At 40.9% G+C, this 15658-nt stretch overlaps 1 protein-coding gene across 1 annotated transcript in view; it reads left to right on the forward strand.

The window, feature by feature from the left end:
* The window catches only part of GJB3 (gap junction protein beta 3), a 30154-nt gene extending 25286 nt beyond the window's left edge, over nt 1-4868 (forward strand). Inside the window, exon 2 of the mRNA XM_083369819.1 lies at nt 1018-4868. Coding sequence (XP_083225945.1) covers nt 1052-1855 — 804 coding nt within the window. The 5' untranslated portion in view covers nt 1018-1051 and the 3' untranslated portion in view covers nt 1856-4868. The remainder of the gene's footprint in view (nt 1-1017) is intronic.
* Nucleotides 4869-15658: the final 10790 nt, after the last annotated feature.

Consider the following 15658-nt stretch of genomic DNA (forward strand, 5'->3'; position numbering starts at 1 on the left):
CTCTTCTTAAAATCCTCCAGTGTTGGAGCACCCACAACTTCTGGAGGCAAGTCGTTCCACTGACTAATTGTTCTCACTGTCAGGAAAGTGAAGTGAGTTTCTGCATGTTGGCGCAATCTTAGTATGAGAGAGCAACTTGCATCCCCCTCTGGTGCCCTCCATCCTTGGCGCGCCAAACAGTGTGAATGTAGCATTCAACCACATTTTGGCAGGAAGAAAAACAAAGCATTTATTTATGCCTGTACATAAACTTTTAAGTATCAATTGCCTTTTCTTCCCGCTCTGCTCCACCCAGTTTTTTTGAGCCCCACCTACGTTCTGTGGTCATACCTACCTACCTCCGTCAAGATATTATGTTGGACTGGAAGCATATATAAGCATTAAAAAGTTACCTAACACTTGAACGCTAGGAAACTTGCAGGACAAGAAGCAACGGATGGAAACTCGTCAAGGAGAGAAGCAACCTAGAACTAAGGAGAAACTTCCTGACAGTTAGAACAATTAACCAGTGGAACAACCTGCCTCCAGAAGTGGTGAATGCTCCAACACTGGAGGTTTTTAAGAAGAGACTGGACAGCCATTTGCCTGAAATGGTATAGGGTTTCCTGCCTGAGCAGGGGGTTGGACTAGATGACCTCCAAGGTCCCTTCCAACTTCTTCTTCTTCTTCTTCTTCTTCTTCTTCTTCTTCTTCTTCTTCTTCTTCTTCTTCTTCTTCTTCTTCTTCTTCTTCTTCTTCTTCTTCTTCTTCTTCTTTTCTCCTTCTCCTTCTCCTTCTCCTTCTCCTTCTCCTTCTCCTTCTCCTTCTCCTTCTCCTTCTCCTTCTCCTTCTTCTTCTTCTTCTTCTTCCTCTTCTTCTTCTTCTTCTTCTTCTTCTTCTAATTCTAATTCTTCTAATTATTATTATTATTATTATTATTATTATTATTATTATTATTACTATTATTACTATTATTACTATTATTACTATTATTACTATTATTACTATTATTACTATATGTTTCTGTTGACTTTCCAGGTGCTCGTGAGCTGGGTCTCCAACTTCTACCGCCATGGACTGGAAGACATTACAGGGCCTGTTGAGCGGAGTGAACAAATACTCCACTGCTTTTGGCCGCATCTGGCTCTCTGTGGTCTTTGTTTTCCGTGTGCTTGTTTATGTGGTAGCTGCTGAGCGGGTGTGGGGAGATGAGCAGAAGGATTTTGACTGCAATCACCGGCAACCTGGTTGCACCAATGTTTGCTACGATCATTTTTTTCCCATCTCCCACATCCGTCTCTGGGCCCTGCAGCTGATTTTCGTCACCTGTCCATCTCTGCTCGTCATCATGCATGTGGCCTACCGTGAGGACCGAGAAAGGAAGAACCGGGAAAAAAATGGGGAAAACTGTCCCAAACTGTATAGCAACACTGGAAAGAAACACGGTGGTCTGTGGTGGACTTACCTCCTGACCCTCTTCTTCAAGCTGGGTATTGAGATCCTCTTCCTCTATCTCCTCCACAGAATATGGGACAGTTTTGACCTACCACGTCTGGTCAAGTGTGATCTGTTACCTTGCCCCAATACGATTGATTGCTACATTGCTCGGCCTACTGAGAAGAAGATTTTCACATACTTCATGGTAGGGGCATCAGCTCTTTGCATTGTCCTCACCATGTGTGAGATCTTCTACCTCATCTTCAAGAGAATGGTCCGCTCAATGCACAAATGGAAGAAGAACAAAAAATCCTTGACCTACAGCAAGGCCTCCACTTGTCACTGCCACATGAGGATGGAACACGCACAGGATGGCAAATTAAAGCATTCCCCCTTAGAAGGCCTGAGATCTTCTGCGCCTAACCTGACTTTAATCTGAGAGGGAGAAGAAGCAAATCCAAAATGACCCCATGCCAGGACACATGAAATGGGGGAGGGGGAAAGGACTTGAAGTGGAAGCCTTCCATTGAATCACTAACCAAATTTTCCACAAGGGAAGGACCGCCATGACTGAAGGGGAGCTGATAAGAGCACTGCCATGTTTTATTCAGGTCTTAAGGCAAGACCATCTGTTTACATGTTATAACTAAGCTAAGCATGCACACTTAATATGCTTTGGCAGTCTATGTTGGTTTGTTCTCCAAACCCTTTTCGAAAAGTTGCAACCTTCTACATGCTCAGGTCTATGCTTTCTGTTTTTCTAAACTATCCCAGAAGCTAAGCAAACATCTGTGTACAATATGTTGTGGTCTTTAAAACCTAGGATAGCCAAAATCTATGACTCTGGATTCCTTCCACTGATTTATTTAGTTGTTTATAGAATTGTTTATAGAGTTGTAAGAATTGTCTGAGAAGGAGGGGAGTAAATTAATTAGGGAAATTCCGTAAACCTGGATAATTTAAGTAGATGTCCTCCCTTCTCTTGCAGGCCACAATTCTTTGAAATGACAAATGTCCATGAAAGCTACAAAGCAGGCAAAACAAATCACACTGGAAAATTGTTTTAGTCAAATTTCCTCTCTTGAATTTCACCTGGAGGAAATCCACTGTGGCGTTCATATTTGAGGAATTCCAAGAGAAGGAAATTTTTGCAGGACAGTCTGCTTACACCATTCCTAACCCATTTATACTTGAGCTTAATTCTTGATGACAGTATCCCCTTTTGCAGTAGAAAGTATTTTCACAAAGTATTGTTTACCTGCTAATTTTCTAGTGCCCCTTCCCCCTAAAACAAAAGATATTGAGTTGGGTTAACAAGGAATGAGACAGTATTTTCTTCCCTAAAGCTTTTTAGACAAGGCATAGCCTTCTACTCTCTGAAAATGAGAGATGTATTCTGACATGGAAAGCTAAATTTGATATAAATAGAATTTCGAAAGCATGAACATGCAAGTAGATTAATAGGTACCACTTTGGTGGGAAGGCAACAGCGTTCTGTGTCTCTTTGGTGTTCTGTGTGCCTTTGGTATATAGCTATGCTGGCCACATGACAAGGGAAAATGTCTTCAGCCAAGAAAGGGAGATGAGCACCACACCCTAGAGTTGGACACAACTGGACAGGAAAACCTTAAGAAAGGGAGGAGGAGGAGGAGATAAAAAAGGAGGAAAAAGTATCCTTGGTTCTCTTCTTCCTGAATTTTCCCCTACATTTTTTTCCCCATTATTTTGATGAAAGTTTGATGTGGGAGGTCTTCTAACCTTCCAACTTTCCCCAATTCTCCACCCTTGGTCTCTCATCCTGTCTGTAACAGAGAACTTTCCACTGAAATCAAGTTTAATGTAACATTTGAAATTATTCTGGAAAGTTTACTCCAGAGAAAAGGGGACATGTCTTAAGAAGAGAAATGGAAGGAAGCAATTAGTCAGAATCAATGTTTACAGCTCAGTTTAGCCAAAAGGAACAAATCCAGCAACAGAAGAGGTTTTGCGGTTAGCAAAAACATTTAAGCTATTTTGAGACAGCTGTGGATCTTATGGCTCTCCAATCTTATGACTATAGAAACTTTTATAACTAGATTTCGAGTCTCCTTGGTTGAGTTCCATGTAGACCCTCTTCCATGCAGAGCAAGACTTAAAATCGTATTTGAGGTTTTTGTTTGGCTGCTGGTTCTGTTACTCCGGGAAATAAAATCCACCATGGATAAATATTAGGCAGGACTCATGACTCATTCTGGATCAGCTTAGCAACAGGAGAGCAGGCAAAAAAAAATCCTTTCTTTAATTATTCAATTTTTATTACAGAAGTTTTTTTTTACCAAGTAAAAATACTTCAAATTTAAAGAAAAAAAGAAAGAAAAGAAAAAGAAAAGCATTAAGTAAATAAAGAAAGGGAAAATAGAAAAAGAAAGGGAAAAGAAAAAAGAAAGAGGGAGGGAGGGAGGGAGGGAGGGGTTTCTTCTTTACAGCGGTTTTAAATGCATTTATATTTTATCCTCTCTCTCTCTCTCTAAGGTTAAATCATGGCTTCCTTCTTTCCATAGTCTACCCTTTCTAATAATCAAAACCATAAATCACAAGTTCTTTTTTTTCCATTTTCAGCACACACAAAAATCCATAAAAGTCCATCGTTAACAAATGTGGCTATTGTCTTTTCCCCTAATCAAATATGTCAATATTGCCATCTCTGCAAATCTGGTCATCTTCACCAACCATTTCTCCATTATAAGAGAACTGGCAAGAGTTCCAATTATTTCTGGCCCGGGCCTGACACTTCCAGTTTATCTAAGCAGAAATAGCAAAGAAGCTGCTGGAAAGATATATAAATAAATCTATGGCATGGCAGCTTTGTCCACTTTATCTCTGTAGCTTTAAGTTTCTTTCATTTCATTTCTGCCAATGATGATGATGAAGATGATGAAGATGATGATGATTCTCAGGGCTTTTTTTGTCATAGAACGCACTGGAACGGAGTTCTGGCACCTTTTTTCCCCAATGGATTTGTGCATGGTAACATTAATAGTATTAACTTACCTTGAACAAAATCCTAGTCTTTTAAATAAACTAAAAATTGAAGGGTTTTTTTTTCAACTACAAAGGTAAACCTTGTAGGATAGGCAAGGCGAGTTGTATGACGTGTGTGAGTTCCGGCACCTTTTTTTATATATATACAAAAAAAGCACTGATAATTCTAGAGAATAATTAATACAAATTTACCACATTTCAATCAGCTACATTTTTGCAAGCTTGTTTTCACTTGCAAACATTTTCAGTCTTTATACTGCATTGGTAAGAGTGGAATACTGTGTCTAGTTTTGGTCATCACAAGAGAACAAAGATGTTGACACTCTAGAAAGGGTGCAAAGAAGAGCAATCAAGATAATTAGGGGGCTGGAGGCTAAAGCATAAAATGAATGGTTGTGGGAATTGGGTATGTCTAATCTCAGCAAGAGAAAGATTAGGGCAGAGGTCGTCAAACTCGGCCCTTTTATGACTCATGGACTTCAACTCCCAGAATTCCTCAGCCAGGCACACTGGCTGAGGAATTCTGGGAATTGAAGTCCATGAGTCATAAAAGGGCTGAGTTTGAAGACCCCTGGATTAGGGGGGTGACATGATAGCAGTCTTCCAATGTTTGAGGGATGTCACAGAGAAGAGGAAGTCGACCTACTCTACAAAGCACCTGAGGGCAGGACAAGAAGTAACAGATGGAAGCTTATCAAAGAGAGAACCAACCTAGAACTAAGGAGAAATTTCCTGTCAGTGAGAACAATTAACCAGTGGAACTGCTTACCTCCAGAAGTTGTGGTTGCTCCATCACTGGAAGGTTTTAAGAAGAGGCTGGGCAGCCATTTTTCTGGAATGCTGTAAGGTCTCCTGCTTGAGCAGGGACTTGGACTAGAATTATCTCCAACTCTGTTATTCTGCATTTCTATTCTGTGTTCTGGGATGCGGTGTGGCTCAGTGGATTAGGACGCTGAGCTTGTCGATCAGAAGGTTGGCATTTTGGTGGGTCGAATCCCGAGTGCCGCGTAGCAGAGCGAGCGCCTGTTACTCGTCCCAGCTTCTGCCAACCTAGCAGTTCGAAAGCACGTAAAAAATGCAAGTAGAAAAATAAGGACCACTACGGTGGGAAGGTAACAGCGTTCCGTGCGCCTTTGGAGTCTAGTCATGCCGGCCACATGACCACGGAGAGGTCCTCGGAGAAGCGCTGGCTCTTCGGCTTTGAAACGGAGATGAGCACCGGCCCCTAGAGTCGGAAACGACTAGCACGCATGTGCGGGGGAACCTTTACCTTTACCTTATTCTGTGTTCTATATTATTATCATATAAAGGAATAAAAAGTACAAATCTTAAAGAGTATTTTATAAAATAGATATTACAGAAAAAGATAGACAGACAGCAAGAAATGTAAAATATCAAGGCTAGCATCCTCCAGGACAACATTTGAGAGTTTCCATATTGTAAGCTGCACTGTGTGTAGTCTAGTACACATTTTAGCAATCAAGACCAGAGTGATATACCAATGATCAAACTTGGTCTGGAAACTGTAAATCTTAGAAAATAAAAAAGATTTCGGTTACTATATTGCTTATGGAAAAGTGAACATGGTAGACTTATATTAATATGTGAACTGAAGAAAAGTGTTTACTTCTTTCTTTATATCCCATCTTTTTTATATATAAATAGCTCAAGGGGGGAAACATACATAACATTCCCTCCTCTTCCTCCTTTTTTCCTCATAGGAGGAAAATCTCCTCCTATGGGCTGAGAAAAGAACTGGTTCAGGACTGGACAGTTGGCTCTCATGCCTAAGGCAGAATTAGAACTCACTGTCTCCTGGCAGTTGGCCCACCTGACCAGTTTTCATGCCTAAGGGAGGACTAGAACTCACAGTCTCCTGGTGATTGGCCCAGAGTCACCCAGATGGCTTTCATGCCTAATGTGGGATTACCACTCACAGTCTCCTGGTTTCTAATCTGGTGCCTTCATTATACCAAACTGGGTCTTTCCCCCCCTCCCGCATCTCTATCCTGCCCTTCTTTGAATTAAAGTCCCCTCCTCCCTCGAGGTCAGTGAGATCTATTCTTTTCTGAGACCTGGAAATATCGGTTGAAACAATCTCACTTTTCTTCAAAGCTCTTTTCTCTCCACTCTCCCGCTACCTAAATCATGTACTGGCAATGCTGACTACCTTGCAGATGAGTCTTCAAGGATAAACAAAGATTATTCAGCAACTAAAAATTTCTTGAACACACCCAAGTGTGATAACAGGTAAGCAGTCGTGTATCGGTCCAAGTCTTTTATCGGCAAAACTATCTACTGTCTTTTCACCCATTTGTAATTAGATTTTGAATCATAATGTAGGGGTAGGTAGCCACGTCAAGCCAATGAGTCAGTAGATGGGGAATCCTATTAAATGCACATTACAAGAGAGATGTTACCCATCTGAATAAACTACCTCTGAACTTCCTCAAGTTGTATACAGTTAGGCAAATGTAGCCCAGCACCTCCCTAGATTCCTGACACCAAATTGTGATCATTAATGGAACAGAAGAGCTATTAAAAACATGGGAAGTAATCAATTAAGCTGTCTTTGAGTTGACTTGTAATATATATTTAGCCTTTGACCAAGCCATCTCCTCTTCTGGCCCCACTTAAATCTTGAAGCACCACTTTTAGCTAAATGCAGTTCTCAGCTCATGAAAAATGATTAATTTGGTGCAGCTTTTTAAAGATCCAGGGCTTTCATTGCCATCTATCTACTCAAGGAACACGAGCCTTTAGCCCATTCAGGTTTGAGTATCCCTCCCTTGCTCTTTCATTCTGCTTCCTCAAGTACCAGCCGGCTGCAGGAAATCCACTCCTACTCACAACACTTCATAACTATTATAAACACAAGGCATTTTCCACCACATTTCTTCTTCGAGGGGGCCTTCAAAGCAGCTAACCAAGAAGTTAAGCATGCCACTCACACTGACCTCCTTTCCCCTGACTCACAAAAAGACGTTTCTTTGCTGGAATCTCAGCATTTCAGCATATAATGCTCAGTCATGTCTGGTTTTAAACAATCCCTTACACATCGGTTGACTGGCTATAGAGCAGATCAACGCAAAGATAAACATGTCCTCAAGTTGAGTTCAACCCCTTGATGGACTCAACCACACCGTTTCCTTGGTAACAAAGCAAAAGTGGTTTGCCATTGCCTTTTTCCTGGATATTTTTCAACTTCCTTGTCTAGTCTCTCTGTTATTTTTTTAAAAAAAACGTAAATCCCTGGAACCCCTGATCCAGAGGCAAAGTCTAGGGATTAAAAAAAGGGCTGTGCCTGAGTGATTATTATTTTTATTTTATTTTTTACTCTGGCAGAATTCACCAGTTCCACGGAAAACAACATACGGATAGTCCCTGGCTTATCACCACAACTGAGCTCAAAATTTCTGTTGCTAGGTGAGACATTTGTTCAATGAGTTGTGACCTATTTCATGCCACAGCCTGTTAAGTGAATCGCTGCAGCTGTTAGGTTAGTAACGTGGTTGTGAAGTGAATCTGGCTTCCTCATTGACTTTGCTTGAAAGAAGTTTACAAAAGGGGATCATGTGACCCTGGGACACTGCAACGGTCATAAATATGGATCAGTTGCCAAGCAACTGAATTTTGATCACATGACCATGGGGATGCTGCAATGGTCGTAAGTGTGCAAACGGCCATAAGTCACTTTTTTCAGTATTTTTGTAAGTTTGAATGGTCAATAAACAAACCATGGTAAGTTAAGGACTACTTATACCTGCCTATCATCTCAGGATGGAAAGAAAGCACATTAACATTTATCCAAAGGATCATTTAGTCCAGGGGTCTTCAAACTTGGCCCTTTCATGACTTGTGGACTTCAACTCCCAGAATTCCTGGCTGAGGAATTCTGGGAGTTGAAGTCCACCAGTCATAAAAGGGCCAAGTTTGAAGACCTCTGATTTAGTCTAACTAAGCAGGTATTCCTAGATTTGAAGGACTGGAGACCCTCCTGAAATTTGAAAATTCTCATTTTCCCTGTCCTTCCTCCCCCCCCATATTTACTTTGCTATACTTTTTCTTTAACTATTTCTTATGAAGCAAGTAAAATCTTTTAATAAATCTATTTTTTTAGGGAAAGAAAGGATCCTCTAAAAAAAAAGAGAAACATATAAATTACCTCAGCTTCTCTATCCTCAAGGTGAGCATTTAATGGTTCGGCTCTCTTTTTATCTCTTTTCTTTTTAAAGAGAAGGTTAATAATCTCACCTTTTCTCTAAAAAAAGAAGGAAGAGGAAGAAGAGACCTAGCTTCAACATTCTGGCCTTCTGAGTTTAAAAAATACACTATTAAAGTGGTAAGCATAACTAAAATGTAGGAAAGGAAGTAAAATGTGGAGAAAGGAAATATGCTAGCTTTATTTGATCCTTTCTTGTACACTGGGGCAGCATAAATTTAGATCAAACTCCTCTTGTAATTGCGAGATCATCTTACTTAAGTGGCTCAATCACTGGCAGATGAAAATATTTGACATTAAAATAAGAAATGAAAGAAAGTCGGTATCCAAAACTGCCACTAATGACTTCGAAAGAAAGTTACCAAAAAGATAAACTGAACAATGGTTACAGCGCTGTTTTCCAACCTTGGCCATTTGAAGATGGGTGGACTTTGACTCTCAGAATTCATGCTGGCTGGGGAATTTGAGGGAGGGGGGCTTGAAGTCCACTCATTTTCAAGCGGCCAACGTTGAGAAACATTGGCTTAGAGAGATAGTTAGAGAGAAGAGGCCAGGTCTGGGGAACTGAATTTACTGGATGTATTCAAGACAATGAGAACAATTAACCAATGGAAAGATTGCCTCCAGAAGTTATGGATGCTCCATCACTCAAGGTTTCTAAAAAGAGATAGGACAACCAAGGGGTTGGACTAGAAGATCTACAAGGTCCCTTCCAACTCTGTTACTTTATTATTCTCTTTTACGTCCTTCTTCAAGTGAAATCTGGGATGGAGTTTCAAGAAAGCAAAGCGGAGGCTGCTTTGACTGTAACTGATGGGAAAGGGAACAAGGCCACAGTGTAAGCCTTGTGGGTCAAATGCACCAGACTGATAGGACGGATTAAGTCTATTGCCTGAAAGTTTCTCACCCGCATCACATTTAATTTAACTTCTTCCGCATTAAAAGCTTATCTCAAAGGTAGGGTTACCAGATACATGGCAAAAGGAGGACATGTTCTCCATTTTATGTTTTTGTCCGCCATCTATATGTTATAACCCACCCACCCCCCACCACAGGTATAGTATAGTGCCTCAATAGTAGCAATTGTGTGAAGGATCTTGAAATCCTAGTGGACAATCACTTAAATATGAGCCAGCAGTGTGCTGCAGCTGCCAAAAAAGCCAATGCAGTCCTAGGCTGCATCAACAGAGGGATAGAATCAAGATCAGGTGAAGGGTTAATACCACTTTATAATGCTTTGGTAAGGCCACACTTGGAAAACTGCATCCAGTTTTGGTCACCACATTATAAAAAAGATGTTGAGACTATGGAAAGAGTACAGAGAAGAGCAACAAAGATGATTAGGAGCTTGGAGGCTAAAACATATAAGGAACGGCTGCTGGAATTGAGTATGTCTAGTAGTTTAATGAAAAGAAGGACGAGGGGGGACATGATAGCAGTGTTCCAGTATCTCAGGGGCTGCCACAAAGAAGAGGGAGTCAAGCTATTCTCCAAAGCACCAGAAGGCAGGGTGAGAAGCAACAGATGGAAGCTAATCAAGGCGAGAAGCAACCTAGAACTAAAGAGAAACTTCCTGACAGTTAGAACAATTAATCAGTGGAACAGTAACAACCTGCCTCCAGGAGCTGTGAATGCTCCAACACTGGAAGTTTTTAAGAAGAGATTGGACAACCATTTGTCTGAAACGATATTGGGTTTCCTGCCTGAGGAAGGGGTTGGACTAGAAGATCTCTTCCCTTCCAACTCTGTTATTCTGTATTCTGTATCTGGGAAACATAGCCTTAAAATCAAATATTGTCCAGCTTTTTGTGTATCTTCCATTTTTATTACTATTATTTGGGATGGCCTTCTCAACATAACTAACAAATACCTGTCGTTATCAGTGCTACCTAATCACTAGCATAGGTTCTTGAAAATAAAGATTCTCCAAAAATATATTGGAAATATAAACAAAAAGGGACACCCTCATTTGTACTTTAATGTCCCAAAGGTGCTTTTTCAAAAGGAAATTGGACTTCCTTTGTTTTTCCTTGAAAATGTTTCGCTTCTCATCCAAGAAGCTTCTTCAGTTCAGTCACGACCTGGATGACTGAGGATCTCCATAGACATTGTATATTAATGTTTTGTGTTTTTGTTTTTTTTAAAAAAATATTTTTAAAATTTTTCAGAAGTTTGGACTTTTGTTGATGTGATCCTAGCACCACCTTCTGGCCACAAATAATTTAAAAATGACTTCGCTTGACATTTTTAAATCTGAATCTCTGCAAAAACAGTTGGTTGGCAAAATCTACCAATTTTCCAAGATAGGTAACTCTGAGATGGAACTTTTTTTCATTATTTGGAATCCTGTTTCCCTGACAGATAACCAAGGAGGAGAACTTCCAAGTCATTTGGCCTAATTTCCTTCAGTTGTTGAATGGGTATATATTACTTCCTACATTTCCTTTCTTTCTCTTTCCCCTTTTTTCATTTATTTATATTGATTTATTTTTATATATTTCTGTGAGAATAGAATAGAATAGAATAGAATAGAATAGAATAGAATAGAATAGAATAGAATAGAATAGAATAGAATAGAATAGAATAGAATAGAATAGAATAGAATAGTTGGAAGGGACCTTGGAAGTCATCTAGTCCAACCCTCTGCTCAGGTAGGGAACCCTATACCATTTCAGGCAAATGGCTGTCCAGTCTCTTCTTCAAAACTTCCAGTGTTGGAGCATTCACCGCTTCTGGAGGCAGGTTGTTCCACTGATTAATTGTTCTAACTGTCAGGAAGTTTCTCTTTAGTTCTAGGTTGCTTCTCTCCTTGATTAGCTTCCATCTGTTGCTTCTTACCCTACCTTCAGGTGCTTTGGAGAATAGCTTGACTCCCTCTTCTTTGTGGCAGCTCCTGAGATACTGGAGCACTGCTATCATGTCACCCCTCGCCCTTCTCTTCGTTAAATAACACATACCTAATTCCAGCAACCGTTCCTTATACGTTTTAGCCTCCAGTCCCCTGATCATCTTTGTTGCTCTTCTCTATGCTCTTGGGTTTGTGGTTTTCCTTTTGTTTATTTAAATCAAGACTAGGGCACCCAGTGCAGCCCAGATGCTTTGGACTATGTCTCCCATCATCCCCTGATATTCATCATTCTCATTGAACTAATGGAGATTGAAATCCAAAACATCAACTTATTCTGTTTTAGATTATATTAGCTACGTTTTCCTACATAAGCAAGTTGCCTAGGACAAGGTGCAAACCAAATTAATTGGCTTGACAAACCATGGTTAGATATGGCATTTAAAGCCAGTTGTGATCATTCAGCAAATGACAGCTAAAACATAGTACAATTTACCCAAACATATGCACTATCTTATCATTTTCAACATGTCCTGAAGGAATTCATATTTAGAGTTTTATCCAGTGAAGGACCTGTTTTCTCCTTTCCTTATCCAAATCCAATAAGTAAAATATAGAAGTAGCTGAGTGCGACTATTGTAATGAAGAAATTAAAATGAATAAAACCCAGTGGATAGGTTTTATTGGGAAATTTGTCAGAAGATACCGATAGTCCTCAGGTCGTGACCATGATGGAGCCTGCCCGTCATTGTTATAAAGTAGTTCAGTCACATGACCTGCCCCATTTTATGACTTTTTTTGTAAGTAAGTTGTAAGTTGAGGACTATCTGTACTACTAATTATGCATCTTATGCATTATAAAAAGGTAAAGTTTCCCCCGCACATGCGTGCTAGTCGTTTCCCACTCTAGGGGCCGGTGCTCATCTCCGTTTCAAAGCCGAAGAGCCAGCGCTTGTCCGAGGACGTCTCCGTGGTCATGTGGCCGGCATGACTAGACGCCAAAGGTGCACGGAACACTGTTACCTTCCCACCGTAGTGGTCCCTATTTTTCTACTTGCATTTTTACGTGCTTTCAAACTGCTAGGTTGGCAGAAGCTGGGACGAGTAACAGGCGCTCACTCTGTTACGCGGCACTCGGGATTCGACCCGCCAAACTGCCGACCTTCTGATCGACAAGCTCAGCGTCCTAACCCACTGAGCCACCGCGTCCCTGTCTTATGCTTTATAAGAAGTGGTGAATGCTCCAACACTGGAAGTTTTTAAGAAGAGACTGGACAGCCATTTGTCTGAAATGGTATAGGGTTTCCTGCCTTAGCAGGGGGTTGGACTAGATGACTTCCAAGGTCCCTTCCAACTTATTATTATTATTATTATTATAAGAGGCTTAATTTTAGCAATCTGGTGCAGCTGCACAACTTCTCCAAAAGATGGCAGTGCTCCCTTTGAAATAGTCCAATAACACAGCAGTTTCTCCTAAGAAATAGGAATAAAAGCAGCACATGGCTGTGAAAAGTTCTCCCCTTTTTCCAAGCAGAGACTGAAAAGGAAGTGGGGGAGGGAGGCTGGAAATTTCTCAGAAAAATACCTCTGGAGAAAGTTTATCATAGGTAATGTCAACTGGAGAGGCACTTTGGGGTAGTGGTTAAGGCATCAGGCCAGAAACTGGGAGACTGTGAGTTCTAGTCTCGCCTTAGGCACAAAACCAGCTGGGTGAATCTTGGGCCAGTCACCCTCTCTCAGCCCTAGGAAGGAGGCAATGGCAAACCACTTCTGGAAATTCTTGCCCAGAAAACTTCAGACACTTCAGGATATTGGATACAATTGAATGGAAAAAGAAAAAAAAAGATTTAATGGCTAAATAAACAGCCTTCCAGGTACATTGGTAGGATACCTTTCAACATTCTTGGCCAGCAGACTATTGGCTGATGGAAGATTCTGGAAAAATCTGAAGAGTTCCAGATCAATGAGAGCTGGAACAGAGCTTCCATTTTGGCTCGGGCGCAACTTAGCCCCTGAGCCACAGCAACATTCTGATTTGCTCAGTCAGGGTTATGACATAACGCCAAGGTTGATAGCTGAAGGAGTGATAAGGTATCACTCTGGTTCTTCAATTGGCTCTGAACTGCTATAAATGGGCATCCAGCTGCCCTCCATCCCAGTAACATTTTTCTTCTATAAACATAACTTTATTCATGACTTGCAAGCTATCCAAGAGGCACAAGCTTCCAGGAACGTCTCCAAGAGTTGAACGATGCAAAAACCTCCCCGAACAAAGTTAGCATGTGAGGAGAAAGTTTGCTAAGGCTGAGATTGGATCCTTTCCGGGAGGTAAGTTTCATTTGAAGGGAGCTTCATTCCAAGGTGTGGGTGCCCAGGCTGTTTTTGCAGCTGCGTAAATGATTTGACACAATGCCCTGGATGCCCGTCCCCTCTCCCAAAAAATATTATTCAGCTCTGAGAAATATTTCGTTTAAGGGGGAGGGAACTAGTCAATCCCAGCTCAGATAGTAATAAAAGTCCTTTGGAAAGAATTGGAGGAATCTGTGTTTGGAAAATGAACGGATACTGGTGTGATTAAATACATGAGTATGAATTACCCCTCCAGCGTCACCTTGTATGGGACGTGGATGATGTGAAAATTAGATGATGAGAGGGGGAGAGAGAGGGGGAGGGGAGAGAGAGAGAGAAGTTGAGGACTACTTTCACCTTCCTACCATCCCAGGAGGGAAGGAAAGCACATTAACATTTATGCAAAGGATCATTTGGCTTAACTAAAGCACGTATTCCTATATTTGAAAGACTGAACACCCTTTGAAATTTGAAACTTCTCTGTTGAACACCTGATTTCCACAGCACTGTCATACCTAGGGATATTTAGCCATGTGATAAGACTGTATTGCTATGATCCTTCTCATTCTTTCCACTACCTTCTCTTATTGGTATCATTATTATGATTATTATTACTTTGTTTTTTGCATATACACTGAGAGCTTCTGCACCAGGGACAAATTCCTTGTGTGACTAATCATACTTGGCCAAATATTGCCTTCAGAAACCGTGGGTGCTCCATCACTGGAGATTGTTATGAAGAGGCTAGACAGTCACTTATCTGAGATGGTATAGATTCTCCTGCTTGAGCAGGGAGCTGGGCTAGAAGACCTCCAAAGTCCCTTCCTATTCTATTCTATTCTATTCTATTCTATTCTATTCTATTCTATTCTATTCTATTCTATTCTATTCTATTCTATTCTATTCTATTCTATTCTATTCTATTCTATTCTATCCCACATCCCAAATCCCACATTTCCTATTCTATTCTATTCTATTCTATTCTATTCTATTCTATTCTATTCTATTCTATTCTATTCTATTCTATTCTATTCTATTCTATTCTATTCTATTCTATTCTATTCTATTCTATTCTATTCTATTCTATTCTATTCCATTCCACTCCACTCCACTCCAATCCCTTCTATATTGTCCTTAATCTCTGAATTCTTCTTTCTGCATTCAGTTTATCAGAGCCTGATGATTACTCATCAATCTTTGTCAATCTCAACCATACTTTCACCTTCTCACACTGTTGGCTGACCTCCTCACTGTGCAGGTCAGTAATTTTGGCATGATAAGAACTGAGTGTGGAATTAAAGGGGGTATTGCAGTGTATTTCAAGGAAACCAGAAGTCCATTTTCAAGCTTAAGAAGACCACCTTTTTCATTCTTTGACCACATTTCATACCGGAGGGGGGGGCTGCTTCTGCATGCAGATTGTCAACGTCCTAGGATGATACTGATTTCTGCTTGGAACTCCTCACTCCCTTCCCCAAGGATTGCAGGGATTCCCTGCCTGAAACACCAACACCCCCAAAGACACACACACATTTTCCTGCTCCGGATTCCCACGCTTTGCAAGGTGCTGGCAAATTCTTCCCGTGCAGGATTTCCCTTTTGTTGCTCTTGGCCTGCGTTGCTGCGCAACAGAGGCACCAATTGTTATTTCAGTCTCCACTGTTTTCCTCTGCTTCCTTTTTCCTCAGCCAGGCTCAGGAGGAATAATCTCCACAATCCTGCTGCTGCTACGGCTGTTTAGGAAATCAAAAGCTTTCTCTCCTCTCTCTTCTGTCCCTGTCTTCACCCAACATGCCGAACCAGGT

The sequence above is a fragment of the Vipera ursinii genome, assembly GCF_947247035.1.
Source record: "Vipera ursinii genome assembly, chromosome: 9".
In the NCBI taxonomy this organism is placed as follows: domain Eukaryota; kingdom Metazoa; phylum Chordata; class Lepidosauria; order Squamata; family Viperidae; genus Vipera; species Vipera ursinii.